The following is a 15,417-nucleotide window of genomic DNA, read 5'->3' as shown; positions in this document are numbered from 1 at the left end:
ACTAACTGAAGCTTGTTTATTAATGATGCAGGACATCCACCTAGTAATGCATTACAGTAGTCTATTCTAGAGGTCATAAACGCATGGACGAGCTTCTCTGCATCAGATATAGATAAGATATTTCTTAGCTTAGAAATATTTCTAAGGTGAAAGAAGGCTGTTTTTGTAACTTGATTGATGTGATTTTTAAAAGATAAGTTGCTGTCTAAAATAACTCCCAGGTCTTTTACCGTTGAACTAGTAGTTACAGAACAACCGTCTAAATGCAGGCTGAGATGCTGGAGCTTCTGTGTACTATTTTTTGGGCCGATGAGCAAAATCTCCGTTTTATCAGAATTTAATAGCAGAAAGTTATGGGTCATCCAATCTCTTATTTCTTCAACACACTCAGTTATGCGAGCTAATTGAGCTGTATCGCCTGGTTTGGATGAAATATATAGCTGGGTATCATCAGCATAACAATGGAAGCTAATTCCATGCCTTCTAATAATATTTCCTAACGGAAGCATGTATATTGTAAAAAGCAGGGGTCCTAGAACTGACCCTTGTGGCACGCCATAATTTACTAGCATTATCCTGGATAGCTCTCCATTTAAATCTACGAAATGGTAACGATTGGACAGGTAGGATTTAAACCAGCTTAATGCCTGTCCCTGAATACCGATGTAATTCTGTAAGCGATCGAGAAGAAGATCATGATCTATAGTGTTGAACGCAGCACTAAGATCTAATAAAACTAATAGGGAGATGTAGCCTTGGTCTGAAGCTAAAAACAGGTCATTAGTGATTTTAACTAGAGCAGTTTCTGTGCTATGATGAGGCCTAAAACCTGACTTAAACTCTTCAAAGATATTGTTCTCCTGCAAGTGGTTACATAACTGGGCAGCGACAATCTTTTCTAAAATCTTAGACATAAATGGGAGATTTGAAATTGGTCTGTAATTCGATAGCGTGTTTGGATCCAGATTAGGTTTTTTAATGAGGGGCTTAATAACTGCTAACTTGAGGGATTTAGGGACATGACCTAACGATAGTGAGGAGTTAATAATATTGAGAAGAGGCTCACCAGCTGTATATAACACTTCCTTCAGTAGTTTAGTGGGAATTGGATCTAACTGACATGTTGTTGATTTAGCTTTCATAATAGCATCATACAGCTCTTCCTGTCCTATACATGTAAAACAGTGTAGTTGTGGGGTTGTAAGTACGATTGTGTCGGGAGATGCTGTCAGAGGTTGAACTGCCACAATTGTTTTTCTAATGTTATCTATTTTTTCAGTGAAGAAATTCATGAAGTCTTCACTACTAAACTGTGATGGAACACATTTTTCAGATCCCTGATTTGTTGTTAATTTAGCGACTGTACTGAAAAGGAACCTGGGATTGTTTTTGTTATTTTCTATGAGTATGAGTTTCTATGATTTGTAATTCACATATTGTAATAAATATTTTCTGTAGTCTCCTGTAGTCCAAACTAAATGTAGAATTTATTCATGTCTGTACTTTTGAGAGACACCAACAGATGGAACTAAATTCCGCGTGTGTGTGTGTGTGTGTGTGTGTGTGCCAATAAACCTGATTCTGATTCTGAGAGTATTATTGAGTGTAATATTTGGGACACAGCCACAGTCTGAGGCGTCGCGCGTCTATAAACCAATCGTAGGGTAGAATGCGGGGCGTGTCGGAATACAGGTGGAATATCCCCAAAAGGTTTTCATAACAAGGCGCACATCCAGTGCGTCATCATCATGCGACACACAGTTGTGCTGCCATTCATGTCATCAAATCATCAAGAGAAATGCGCATACTGCCGTTTTATACAAATACGTATACAATGAAAAAAAAGTCTATTCCGAATCCTAACACACACACACACACACACACACACACACACACACACACACACACACACACACACACACACACACACAATTATAATAACACTGTAACAACCTTTTATTACGTTTATTTCTATCAAAATCTCCCATTGAGATTAGACATGCTGAATCTAAAATTGCTCTTAAAACGCAATTTTTCAGGAAAACGTTCAGCTGATTTATTTTTATTTTATGATGTATCTGTATTTATTATTTATTTGTATTTTTTAGTTTTATACTTTGAAAGCGCTTTTAGATGCAACTTTTAAAGGCGCCATGTAAAATAATAATAATAATAATAATAATAATAATAATAATAATAGTAGTAATTATTATTATTATTATTATTATTATTATTATTATTATTATTATTATTATTATTATTATCATCATCATTATTATTATTATTATTATTATTATTATTATTATTATTATTATTATTATAATCAACAATGGGCAGTGCAATAATAAGGGGTGGGGCAATTAATAAACATTTAAGAATGAATAAGAAAAAAATATATAATTTTATTAAGTTTTAACCCACTGTACGTGCTTTATGCGTAAATCGAGCTCATTGTTGAGCGCCTCAAAAAGTTTACATGTGGAGGTTAAAGTACAAATCGATCTCCACTCACTACACTAGTGAACTACATCAAGTAATGATATACTGTATAGAGTACAGCTCTGTGTACCCTATCTAGTGCCCTATGTTAATAAAAGAGGAGTTTTGGTGAGGTGTTGGAGTGAGAACATGGCGGCCCCCGTGTCAGTGAGGAGTGGAGTGTGGGGTAAAATGGAGCGGTTTCTCAGCCCGGGGAAAGGAAACGGATTACGGGCTCGGGATGAAATTCAGGCCGGAGAGATGATTTACTCCTCAAACCCGATAGCATTCTGTGTGGCTCAAAAGTTTTTAAAATCCACCTGCCAGACCTGCCTCTGCAGGTGAGTGCAGCACAGCGTCATTAACTGATTATTATCATCGGTTATTATTATTGATTATTATAAATGGTTGTGTAGTTATAAAGTATAATAAGTCGTGTAATTGATGATTTAATTATTGTAATTGATTGTCATTGAGCTCTTTAATTTATAACTGTCAAAATCGATATAAATTCGAGCAGCTGAAGGTCTCAGACCCAAACACCAAACTTCTGCACCACACAAGGTAAAGATTTCACACGTGAGTGTGCAGCTGAATCCCACATGCTCACTGCAGTACACCTACGTAGTGAATGGTGATCCGTTTGGGATACAACCAGGGGATAAAATACTATTTTGCTTGTTGGTTTAGACATTTACTCCGAATCATCTGTTTATAGAGACCGAGAAAGAGGGAGAGAAGAAGAGAAGAAGAGTGAGAGTGAGTCTTTGTGTTGTGTTGCTAATTAGGTAAACTGCCAGTTTTACAGTTAGGCGCCAGGGGGCGCGCTGGGGTCTCTATTCTTCATTCACTCCTACTACACGAACGCTGGTTGTGTCCCAAATCACCATCTACATTTTACTGTTTTACAGTGTGAAATATTATTACTGAAATAATACATCTGTTCTGAGGTAGTGTGGTGGGAGGGGTTTGGGTGTGAGGTAGTGTGGTGGGAGGGGTTTGGGTGTGAGGTAGTGTGGTGGGAGGGGTTTGGGTTATGAGGTAGTGTGGTGGGAGGGGTTTGGGTTATGAGGTAGTGTGGTGGGAGGGGTTTGGTTTATGAGGTAGTGTAGTGGGAGGGGTTTGGGTGTGAGGTAGTTTAGCGGGAGGGGTTTGGGTGTGAGGTAGTGTAGCGGGAGGGGTTTGGGTTATGAGGTAGTGTAGCGGGAGGGGTTTGGGTTATGAGGTAGTGTAGCGGGAGGGGTTTGGGTTATGAGGTAGTGTAGCGGGAGGGGTTTGGGTTATGAGGTAGTGTAGCGGGAGGGGTTTGGGTGTGAGGTAGTGTAGCGGGAGCGGTTTGGGTTATGAGGTAGTGTAGTGGGAGGCGTTTGGGTTATGAGGTAGTGTGGTGGGAGGGGTTTGGGTTATGAAGTAGTGTGGTGGGAAGCGTTTGGGTTATGAGGTAGTGTAGTGGGAGGGGTTTGGGTTATGAGGTAGTGTGGTGGGAGGCGTTTGGGTTGTGAGGTAGTGTGGTGGGAGGCGTTTGGATGTGAGGTAGTGTAGTGGGAGGGGTTTGGGTTATAAAGTAGTGTGGTGAAAGGCGTTTGGGTTATGAGGTAGTGTAGTGGGAGGCATTTGGGTTATAAGGTAGTGTGGCGGGAGGGGTTTGGGTGTGAGGTAGTGTAGCGGGAGGGGTTTGGGTGTGAGGTAGTGTAGCGGGAGGGATTTGGGTTATGAAGTAGTGTGGTGGGAGGGGTTTTGGTGGGAGGTGGTGGGAGGGGTTTGGGTTATGAAGTAGTGTGGTGGGAGGGGTTTGGGTGTGAGGTAGTGTAGCGGGAGGGGTTTGGGTTATGAAGTAGTGTGGTGGGAGGGGTTTGGGTGTGAGGTGGTGGGATGGGTTTGGGTTATGAAGTAGTGTGGTGGGAGGGGTTTGGGTGTGAGGTGGTGGGAGGAGTTTGGGTTATGAAGTAGTGTAGTGGGAGGGGTTTGGGTGTGAGGTAGTGTAGCGGGAGGGGTTTGGGTGTGAGGTGGTGGAAGGCGTTATGAGGTAGTGAGGTAGACGTTATGAGGTAGTGTAAAAGGTCACAACTTTACGTGTGAAAAACAGAAAAAACAGTCGCTTCATCATTCTCTATCCGGGGAGTGAAATAAATAAACTAAAAAATCTTCAGACTCCTGCGTAAAGTTATAGCGCCTCATAATTACAGTCTAATTCCCTCCTGTAGCACTGCTTTTCACTTTCATTTTCAGCCTGCTGTCCTTTTCTTTCCTCTAGTTCATCTCTGTCCTTTACATTTCCACATGTCCCGTGTGTGTGTGTGTGTGTGTGTGTGTGTGTGTGTGTGTGTGTGTGTGTGTGTGTGTGTGTGTGTGTGTGTGTGTGTTTGGGTTATGAGGTAGTGTAGTGGGAGGGGTTTGGGTGTGAGGTAGTGTAGCGGGAGGGGTTTGGGTTATGAAGTAGTGTGGTGGGAGGGGTTTGGGTGTGAGGTGGTGGGAGGGGTTTGGGTTATGAAGTAGTGTGGTGGGAGGGGTTTGGGTGTGAGGTAGTGTAGCGGTAGGGGTTTGGGGTGTGAGGTAGTGTAGCGGGAGGGGTTTGGGTTATGAGGTAGTGTGGTGGGAGGGGTTTGGGTTATGAGGTAGTGTGGTGGGAGGGGTTTGGGTTATGAGGTAGTGTGGTGGGAGGGGTTTGGGTTATGAGGTAGTGTGGCGGGAGGGGTTTGGGTTATGAGGTAGTGTAGTGGGAGGGGTTTGGGTTATGAGGTAGTGTAGCGGGAGGGGTTTGGGTTATGAGGTAGTGTGGCGGGAGGGGTTTGGGTTATGAGGTAGTGTAGCGGGAGGGGTTTGGGTTATGAGGTAGTGTGGCGGGAGGGGTTTGGGTTATGAGGTAGTGTAGCGGGAGGGGTTTGGGTTATGAGGTAGTGTAGTGGGAGGGGTTTGGGTTATGAACTCCAGACTCGAGATTTGAGCAGTAATTGCTTGAATGTTTGAGAAATGTACACAAGTGTGTTTATGCGAATGATTCTGCAGTCTCACAGACGTGAAGTAGGCGAGTGCACACAGGGCACGTCAGGGTGTGTTTCAGAGTGTTTCATCTTTCACTAATTCTGCTCTTGTGTTGGTTTTAGGGGTGTGACTACAGGGCAGGAAATGCCCTGAGTGACAGGAAATGCCCTGAGCAGGGAACCCTAAGGGAAAGACGACTTAAGTCCAGAGAAGCTTTTATTTGGAGCTCACTGAACTCTGATCAGGAGAAACATTAGTCAGAAATATCATTATTTCTGACTAATGACATTTTATACCTCACACTCCTGTGGGACATTTTACAGATTAACACACACACACACACGCACACACACACACCAGCTATACCACATACTGTAATTACTATAATTGTGTGAGTGCGTGCGTGAGTGCGTGCGTGTGTGTGTATAGGACTGCTTTAGAGGAAGTGAGTGGAAGATCAAAGTGCAGTGTAATTGTGGGTTGTTCCCATTTGGTTTATTCCTAATGAGCACTAATGAGTGTGTGGAGTTTAAATCATACAGTCGCTTAAAGCATAAACACACACACTCATTCACACACACAAACAAATAAACAATTACTGCCTTTCATTTTTCTGAGAGAGAGAGAGAGAGAGAGAGAGAGAGAGAGAGAGAGAGAGAGAGAGAGAGAGAGAGAGAGAGAGAGAGAGAGAGATTTATCTGCTTGATTTCAGGACCTGAAGATGGAATTTCCACATCAGATGAGATTTAAAGCCTGCAGTGTATTAGGGTTTAGGGATTAGGGGTCAGATTTGGGAATAAGGGTTGAAAGGTCACAACTTTACGTGTGAAAAACAGAAAAAACAGTCGCTTCATCATTCTCTATCCGGGGAGTGAAATAAATAAACTAAAAAATCTTCAGACTCCTGCGTAAAGTTATAGCGCCTCATAATTACAGTCTAATTCCCTCCTGTAGCACTGCTTTTCACTTTCATTTTCAGCCTGCTGTCCTTTTCTTTCCTCTAGTTCATCTCTGTCCTTTACATTTCCACATGTCCCGTGTGTGTGTGTGTGTGTGTGTGTGTGTGTGTGTGTGTGTGTGTGTGTGTGTGTGTGTGTGTGAGCTCTGTGACCTGTAGGTGTTAAACAATATGAGAACTGAAAAAAAAGAGCAGAACTGCAGAATCTTAACAGTATTCCTGCTCCTCAACACATCTCACACACACACACACACACACACACACACACACACACACACACACACACACACTGTATTTATGTGCTGAAAAACTAATAAACGTTTATAACGTGCCCTCAAAGGTAAATAAAAAGGACTTTCATGTGACATTTAAAAATAAAGAATAGACCATATAAAAGTTGAAAGATCACTGAAATCCTCAGCAGCTTCTCATGACATCTCCACCCTGTACACTGAGCTGAGTAGAGGAAAGAGGAGGAGAAATCAGTCCAGCTTGTGGTGAGAAAAATGTCCTTCAGAATCATAATTATGATAAAGTACAGCTTAGTGCTGGAACAGAAAACATCGATACCTCAATAACTTTTCACTCCGGCTTTATTGGGTGTCAATATTTTTTAAATGACTGTTAAAAGCCTCCAGATTCTGTAAACACTCAGCGTACTGGACCAGAGGAACACTGTTACACATGAAAGCAGTGTTTAGGAGATTTCTTTCCTTCAGTTAGATTCTTATGGTGAAGTTAATTATAGACAGCAGACTTGTTTTTCTACATCGAGTGTCTCAGAGCTGTAGCTGAACATCATCACTATAGATGTACAGTATGTGGACAAAACCATAAAGCAGATCTTCATACAGCACAGGTGCATCGTCATGGTGGAACAGGTTTTGGGTCTCCTAGTCCAAGTGATAGGAAAATCGCATGCACCTGCATCCGAAGACGTCAGAGACAATTGTGTCCACAACTTTGTGAACATTCTTTGTAGGGAAAAATCAGATATCAGTGGAAAAGTCAGGTGTCCCAATACATTCGTCTTTATGATGTATAGTTCTATTTTCCAGATTCAGCAGGATTTGTATTCTGTTTAATGCAGTGTGTTGATTATATATTGAGAGATAACACACATGTAACATGTTTTTACTTTTTTACACACACACACACACACACACACACACACACACACACACACACACACACACACACACACACACACAGAGAGCTCTAAATGTCTTTAATAATAAAATTAGCTCATTTTCACTTCTCTTGTGTGGACTGTTTTCATGCCTTGTGTAGTTTTGTGTAGTTGTGTATTTGTGTGTTCAGCAGCTGTTAGATTAGAGTTACAGGATGTGTTATTATTATTCCTGATCCTGAGAAAACATTTTTATCAGCTAATCAACGATAAATGAGTTTAAATGCTTTAGGTTTTTTGGAGCTTTGATTTCTCCTTCACTCCTTCAGCTACATTTTATTTCCTGTTATGACCTTGTCACTTGTTAGTAGCAGGTCTTTGTCCTCGCTCGTCTCCTTACTCCTCCCTGTTTATCATCATCGATCTGTTTCCTTTTTCACGCTCTCGGTTTAGCGCGCTCCTCGGACGCCCTCCTGAACCCTGAAAGCCAATTCCAGCATTTCACTGCTGACTCCAGCTCTCGCTTTGTGCTCCAGTTAATTGGGTTCAGGGCGTTAGGTCGATCAGTGTTCTTCTTCTTCTGCAGGTTTTACCTTTAACATGTGGATAACAGCACTCAGATCAACACCACAGTAAATAGATTAACTTTTCAATCAAAACCTCTACTCGCTGCACTAGATTTAATTATCAAACACACACACACACACACACACACACACACACACACACACACACACACACACACACACACACACAAACAAACCTTCCAATACTTTTAAATAGTAAAAAATTAATTCCAGTAACAGGTTATATTAAATACACAATGTTTTGTATTGTAGCGTTTGTTTTGCTAACTGTCCCGCTTAGCGCTGAGGGACTTCCCAGAACTGTACATCGACTGTTCTTACAAAACAAACCTTTTATTCAGCAGATATTTCAGCAGATATGACTTGGTTCCTGACCTGAACGCTGTCTTCCAGATAATATATGAATGGAAAAAGCTTTGTTCCTGCCAGAAATGTGTGTGTGGTGTTTTGGACCTGAGCTCCAGAGCTGAGTGATGAGTCCTAATGTGCATTCTTGACTGCATCCGTTAGCATGATTTATACGTGTTTACGATTTTACTTCCCTATTCTTTTTATTTCTTTGAGAATTGTCATGACTTTAAAGCTGTAGTTTGTAATGTTCAAATAGTCAAGTCAAGTTTATTTCTATTGCGCTTTTCACAACAGACATTGTCTCAAAGCAGCTTTACAGAAATCAACAGTGAAGGTGAATGGTGTGTGTTTATCCCTGATGAGCAGCCATGGCGACTGTGGAAAGGAAAAACTCCCTTAGATGTTATGAGGAAGAAACCTTGAGAGGAACCGGACTCAAAAGGTGAACCCATCCTCATTTGGGTGACATCAAGTGTTTGATCATTAAAATACATTTCTGTACCTTAGAAAGAGTAATTTGTCAGTAAGACATCACCCTGTAGTGCATGTTTCTAGTCACCTGAAATGATTTTTCTGTGAGCTCTGCCCCTGAAATAAGCCACACCCATTAAACATTAAGCAGCAACATGCACAGCAAGAATTTATTCCAACTCAAAAATCTTTTCAGTGTTCACACTGTTCCTTTAAATAAAAACAAAAAAGCCACAAACGTCTGTACGAAATGACACTGAAGATCAGCAGCTCTGAGCTCCTACACGACACTTAGAACAAGGGATCGCTCTATAGTTCCAGGTTTTTCTTAAGAAGGTTCCAGTTTGTAGCTGTAATGGGAGAACTGTGGCGTTAAAGGGTTCATTAAAAGTTCTAAAGGTGTGTAATGTTATAAATGTGTGTGTCTGTGTTCTCAGCTCAGATGTGTGTGTGTGTGTGTGTGTGTGTGTGTGTGTGTGTGTGTGTGTGTGTGTGTGTGTGTGTAATGAATCCTGCTGGCTCCACGTTGCATGGAAGCAGTGGATCATTAGTCGTTTGCGTTGTGCCTCAGCAGCTTTCTCATTTTCAGGATTAGTGAGTTTTGGACCTTCTCCACTCTGCTGCGTGAGGTTTTTTGTAACAGTGACACGTCTGATCTGGTTTATAGCCAGCTTTAATCCCTGGACTGAAGCTAATTTGAGGCAGGAAGACAGGCGTGTGTTTGATCTTTGGACCAGGTTTCATGGTGAAAGAAATAAAGTGGCATCATTAGAAAGGATCTGAGACTGTGCTGTGTTTCTCTGTTACACACTGTGACTACAGTAATACGGCTGTTTCCTGCTCTGTACAGCTACAGTACATCAGTGAGAATTATAATAATAATAATTAGTTCCAGTACAAGAACATTAATGGGGATGTTTAAAGGTACAATCAGTAATGTGAATAGTGTTGCCAGGTCCACCTTCTTTTTTTAACCAATTGGACGAGTTTGAAAATCTAGTTGCCATGAAAACTGTATGAAGATCTGTTTCTTTATCACATTAGAGCCAATAATAAAAGAACAATGAAAAGGATTTCAGTTCTTGTGAATGGAATGAGATTTTGGATTTCAGTATCCGTACTCTTTAAAACAAGAGACAGTGAGCTGGAGATTTCTTGGATCTGGCAACCCTGTAGTACTTTACTGCTTTCAATACTTGAAGTGTGACAGAGAGACACTGATTAAGCTCACGCTGTCCAGCATACACACACACACACACGCATACACACACACACACACACACGCATACACACACACACACACACACACACACACACACACACACACACACACACACACACACACACACACACTTTATGAGCTCAGTGAGGTTAATATTGATCTATGCACTAGTTTAATGGACTTCACCCCGATCTCATCGACACACTGAGGAGGAATAATCACATTACTGCTCCTGACTGAGGCACATGATGATTAGCACAAAATTTTTAATGATTAACCTTCATCACTCACCAATTATACATTATTCTATATAATAAACATTTATCTTTCTTTCTTCTGTACACGTGATTTAGTGAGCTGACTTCAATAATTTGTGTATTTATAAAGATTTGCACTTTTACATTCAGGATACTAATTACTTTGCACGTGTGTGTGTGTGTGGATAGATATTTTTGAGAGTGTATGTGTGTGTGTGTGTGTATGTGTGTGGCTATATCTTTGTGAGGGTGTGTGTGTGGTTTGGTTTAATCCCGTATCTTTTATTTATATTATTTGCCCTGTAATATTTCATTATAAAAACATGTCATGTACACAATTATACACACACACACATGCACATATGCAGAAAATCCAATTAAGAGTGAATGGAGAGTTGAATTTAGATTTTCCGTCAAGTCCTCTGAGGCTGTTCTGTGTGTGTGTGTGTGTGTGTGTGTGTGTGAGTGTGTGTGTGTGTGTGTGAGAGAGAGAGAGAGAGAGAGAGAGAGAGAGAGAGAGAGAGAGAGAGAGAGAGAGAGAGAGAGAGAGAGAGAGAGAGAGAGAGAGAGAGAGAGAGAGAGAGAGAGAGAGAGAGAGATCATTGATGCTAGCTAATATGCAGACAAATTAGCTTAGCAAAACAGGGGACATTTAATTAAACAGGAGTTGTGTGTGTGTGTGTGTGTGTGTCAGTGTGTGAGATTGTGCAATTGGGTGATTGTGTCAGTGTGTGATTTGGTGATTGTGTGATCTGGTGTGTGTGTGATTTGGTGAGTGTGTGTGATTTGGTGAGTGTGTGTGTGTGTGATTTGGTGAGTGTGTGTGTGTGTGATTTGGTGAGTGTGTGTGTGTGTGATTTGGTGAGTGTGTGTGTGTGTGATTTGGTGAGTGTGTGTGTGATTTGGTGATTGTGTGTGTGATTTGGTGATTGTGTGTGTGATTTGGTGTGTGTGTGTGTGATTTGGTGTGTGTGTGTGTGAGAGAGAGAGAGATTTGGTGATTGTGTGTGTGATTGGGTGATTGTGTGAGTGTGTGATTTGGTTAGCGTGTGTGAGTGTGTGATTTGGTTAGCGTGTGTGAGTGTGTGTATGTGTGGGTGATTGTGTGAGTGTGTGATTTGGTGAGTGTGTGAGTGTGTGATTTGGTGATTGTGTGTGTGAATATTATCATAATGCTCTTGGTCATTAGTGTAAGAAAAGGATATGTCTCACATACACCATCAGTCCACTGTGAGTGATTTTACTTTATGCATTGCATTATGGGTAGTGTACCAGCTAATTTCCATCGTATGAACATTAAGTGCTTGTAGTGCGTTGTGGGGATTTTTAGTGAGATGAGATGAGATGAGAGTGAGCTCAGTGTAATACAGTGTGTTCCCTCGCTGCCTATTATCTCATTGTAATGACGTCACAGGTGTAATGAGAGTGAAGTGGACTTACGGAGAATCAAATCACAGCCCCCAGAGCACAGGGAGAGAGAGAGAGACTTATCATCCTCCCATTTAATCCTCACCAACACAATGAATTAGAGCACTGCTGCGATCTCCACAGAACTCCTACAGTCTTCAGGTCTCGATTAGAAACCTTCTACCTGGAACCCAACCCAAACCGTCTGGGCCCTAAAATGGGTTTGGGTGCATTTCATATTAACAAGGAGTGATGTCACAAGATGGCAGAGAGTACGCTCACCTACCGAGGCGATGTAGCTAGCTAGCTAGTTGTGTACATCAAGATATAAAAGAGAAATGCAGGTTCATCACTGAATCCATCAGCTGTAGATGTTGTTCTCTGCCTCACACTGAGGAGGGAATATTTGTGTAAAAGTTTCTGTGAACTCTGTTATAATGAGGTTCTGAGAGGAACTGATGTGATGTAGCGCTGGTTGTTCACCAAGTTATGGGTTTAATCTCTACTGCTCTGGTGTCCTGATCAAACTCAGTTTTTTTTTCTTCTTTTCATCCTTAAATACAGAATAAAGATCAGAATAAAACTTATTGTTTTAGAGAAATCTGAAAACTAACAGAGGAAAACTGGAAGAAAACTGAAAAATAAACAGCGCTTATATTTCATTAAGCTAATGCTCTGCTCTTTTTTCACATCCAGACCATTAATTTCTATCAGATGATGATGAGATGATTATTGTAGTTCGACTGTAGACTACAGTTAAAGAAGTTCAGCATGTCTTAAGCTTATAATTCACCACATCAACGAGGTTTATTGAGAGAAAAGAATAATGAAGCTAATTCGATGCTGTTGTTGCTTTAAACACGGATTCTGCACTAAAGGAGGCTCTGAGATCAGGATTCACATCATTCTCCATCACTCCGGGCTGTAAAGTGGAAAGCATCAATAAAACATCACACGCTTCCCATCCGAGGCATGTTTTACTTTAATCCCGCTTCTCTTCTCTCTCAGTTTAATTGGGTTTTCAGGGCACACGGTGACATTTCATCTTCAGAATCCACTTAATATTTTATGTGGATTGTTTCACCACATCTTTAATCCTTATCTGTTCTAAACACCTAAAATTTTTCGACAGGTCGTGATCTCCAGCAGCACCTGAGCGGATTTTAGCGATATTCAGGTTCCCTGAACTTCACTGCAGTAATCACTCCATTCTCCTGAGTGATGAACTTCACAGTGTTTCTCTTTATTAAAGCTGTTACTTCCTTTATTTCTGTCCACATAAAAACAGAGAGAGTTTCATTGCATATCTACAGACAGAAGTATTGGGACACCCAACTTTCCCAGCCAGATGTGATTCTTCCATAAAGTTGGAGACACACAATTGTATCGGACGTCTTTGGATGCAGGAGAATGGGATTTCTCCTTCACTTGAACTAGGAGACCAAAACCTGATCCAGCATGACAATGCCCCTGTGCACAAAGCCAGCTCCACGAAGATCTGCTTACCATGGGTTGGAGTGGAAGATCTCCTGCTATAGAGCTTCAACCCTATTGAAATATACCCTTTGTGATTAATGTGAATCCTGAATGCACCCCAGACCTCCACACCTTCTCACCTACATTACTACATGTTTTTACTAACACACTTGTAACTGAATGAATCTCCACAAAATCTCCACCAAATCTAGTGGAACATCTTCCCAGAACTGTGGAGTGTATGATTAGAGTGTATGTCATGTGTGTAGTGTGTGTAGTGTATACATTTTTATCCTTTCAGGTGATGACATTTTTTATCCATCAGTGTATTCAAAATGTGATCATCTCTCAGTAAAGACTTAATACACACATTACACACATCAGTATTCAGTTATAACTACTGACAAAAACACTATGTGCTGAAAAACACACTCTTTTTGGATGCTTCTACTAAACAAATAAAGAAATCTGGCAACCTTGAACACACAGGTGATTTAACTCGTTTATCTGCTGCGTGTTTGCAGCCGTACACCAGAACAAACCCACTGAAAAGTTGTTCATATCTCATACAGCACTGCTTCAGTAACACACACACACACACACACACACTAGAGTGAGAGCTCATGGGCTGTTTTTAATAATTAATCAGCAGTGATTAGAGTGAAGCAGGAGTGATGATGAAGCAGATGGAGAAAAGACAGTCTCTTTATTCATTTCAGCACAAAGGCAAAGGGCAAAAGTGAAGCAGCTCATGAATCATCAGCGATCATTAATTTATGTTCCTAAAACCTGTGTGTAAAACAAGCTGGGCTTTGTGCTCAGCAAACTCCAACAGATGCTGCTTTTTTCTTGCACAAAACTGAGAGTTTGATCAGGTATTGAACACAGATTATAAATTATTCTGTTCTTACAGGATTTATGGCCTTAAACGAACTGAATGAACTTCAGTTCTGTGTTCAGCACTTTTAACAGTAGATGAGCTCATTAAGCAGCTTTACAAAATCTGCACACCGTCTGGTTTAAAAGTATTGGGACACCTGCCTTTTCCAGCCATATGAGTTTCTTCACCCCAACTCTTACACAAAGTTTTGTATTGAAAGCCTTTGGAGCATGAAAACTTTCCTTCACTTGAACCAGGAGACCCAAAGCATGACAATGCCCCTGTACACAAAGCCAGCTTCATGAAGATCTGCTTTACATGGGTTAAAGTGGAAGATCTGGAGTGTCCTGCTGTAGAGAGTTTCTTGTAGATATGAGAGTGAACACATATCAGTAAACAGGACAGGACTTTACTGCTCTGTAGCTCTCTACCATTTAGTCATTAGTTTTACAGATGATGAAGATGATGAAGGTCAGTGCTGCTGGATGTAATAAATCTGGATGTGATGAGTGTATCTTATGTGATATAAAACATGTGAAATGGAGCAGGTTGTGGATTTTTATTTCCAGCTCCGTTCACTTGTGTTCCCGTCTCCAGATGTTTTAGTGCTGAGCTGCGTTTCTTTCTTTTCTCTGAACGGGAAAGTCATCAATGTTGCTCCTGAAGGACACATAACCTCCACACCATCCATAAATTACACTTCAGCAGCTCTTTGTGTGTGTGTGTGTGTGTGTGTGTGTGTGTGTGTGAGAGAGAGAGAGACAGAGGGAGAAAGAGAAAGTCTCTTGTACATTTGGAAATGGGATTATTTGTGATATTCACATTTACATTGATGTTTGTGAAAAGTTATAGGAATTTTCCTATAAGTGTGTGTGTGTGTGTGTGTGTGTGTGTGTGTGTGTGTGGAGTTCAGTGCTGAGGTGGATATGAGTATGTACATTTGGTTCTAGTTCACTTGTCTACAGAAGAACATGGATCAGCATTAGAGTTTTATTTTATTTTCTAAATTGTGTATTTTTTGATAATTATTTATATTTTGTCATCCAAATCCCTTTAATCAATGGTGTCAGGTTCACACACACACACACACACACACACACACACACACACACACGATAACCTGCTTTGTTATCTGTATGTTAATGTAATTGTTCTTGGTTCGTCTCTTTGTAGGAGTGAGTGTTTATTGAGATGTTCTCATTGTAAGAGTTCTCGGTAC

At 40.9% G+C, this 15,417-nt stretch overlaps 1 protein-coding gene across 2 annotated transcripts in view; it reads left to right on the top strand.

The window, feature by feature from the left end:
- The first annotated feature begins 2,595 nt into the window (after window positions 1–2,595).
- smyd3 (SET and MYND domain containing 3) overlaps window positions 2,596–15,417 on the top strand; it is a 33,021-nt gene continuing 20,199 nt past the window's right edge. For both annotated transcript variants that reach the window (XM_083550924.1, XM_083550923.1), the window contains exons 1-2: window positions 2,596–2,819; window positions 15,372–15,417. The exon at window positions 15,372–15,417 is cut by the window's right edge and continues 18 nt beyond it. In XM_083550924.1, coding sequence (XP_083407050.1) covers window positions 2,629–2,819; window positions 15,372–15,417 — 237 coding nt within the window. In that variant the 5' untranslated portion in view covers window positions 2,596–2,628. The remainder of the gene's footprint in view (window positions 2,820–15,371) is intronic.

This window comes from Silurus aristotelis (assembly GCF_946808225.1).
Source record: "Silurus aristotelis genome assembly, chromosome: 9".
NCBI lineage: Eukaryota > Metazoa > Chordata > Actinopteri > Siluriformes > Siluridae > Silurus > Silurus aristotelis.
The sequence above is the reverse complement of the archived record's forward strand: the minus strand, read 5'-3'. Positions and strand labels throughout refer to the sequence as shown.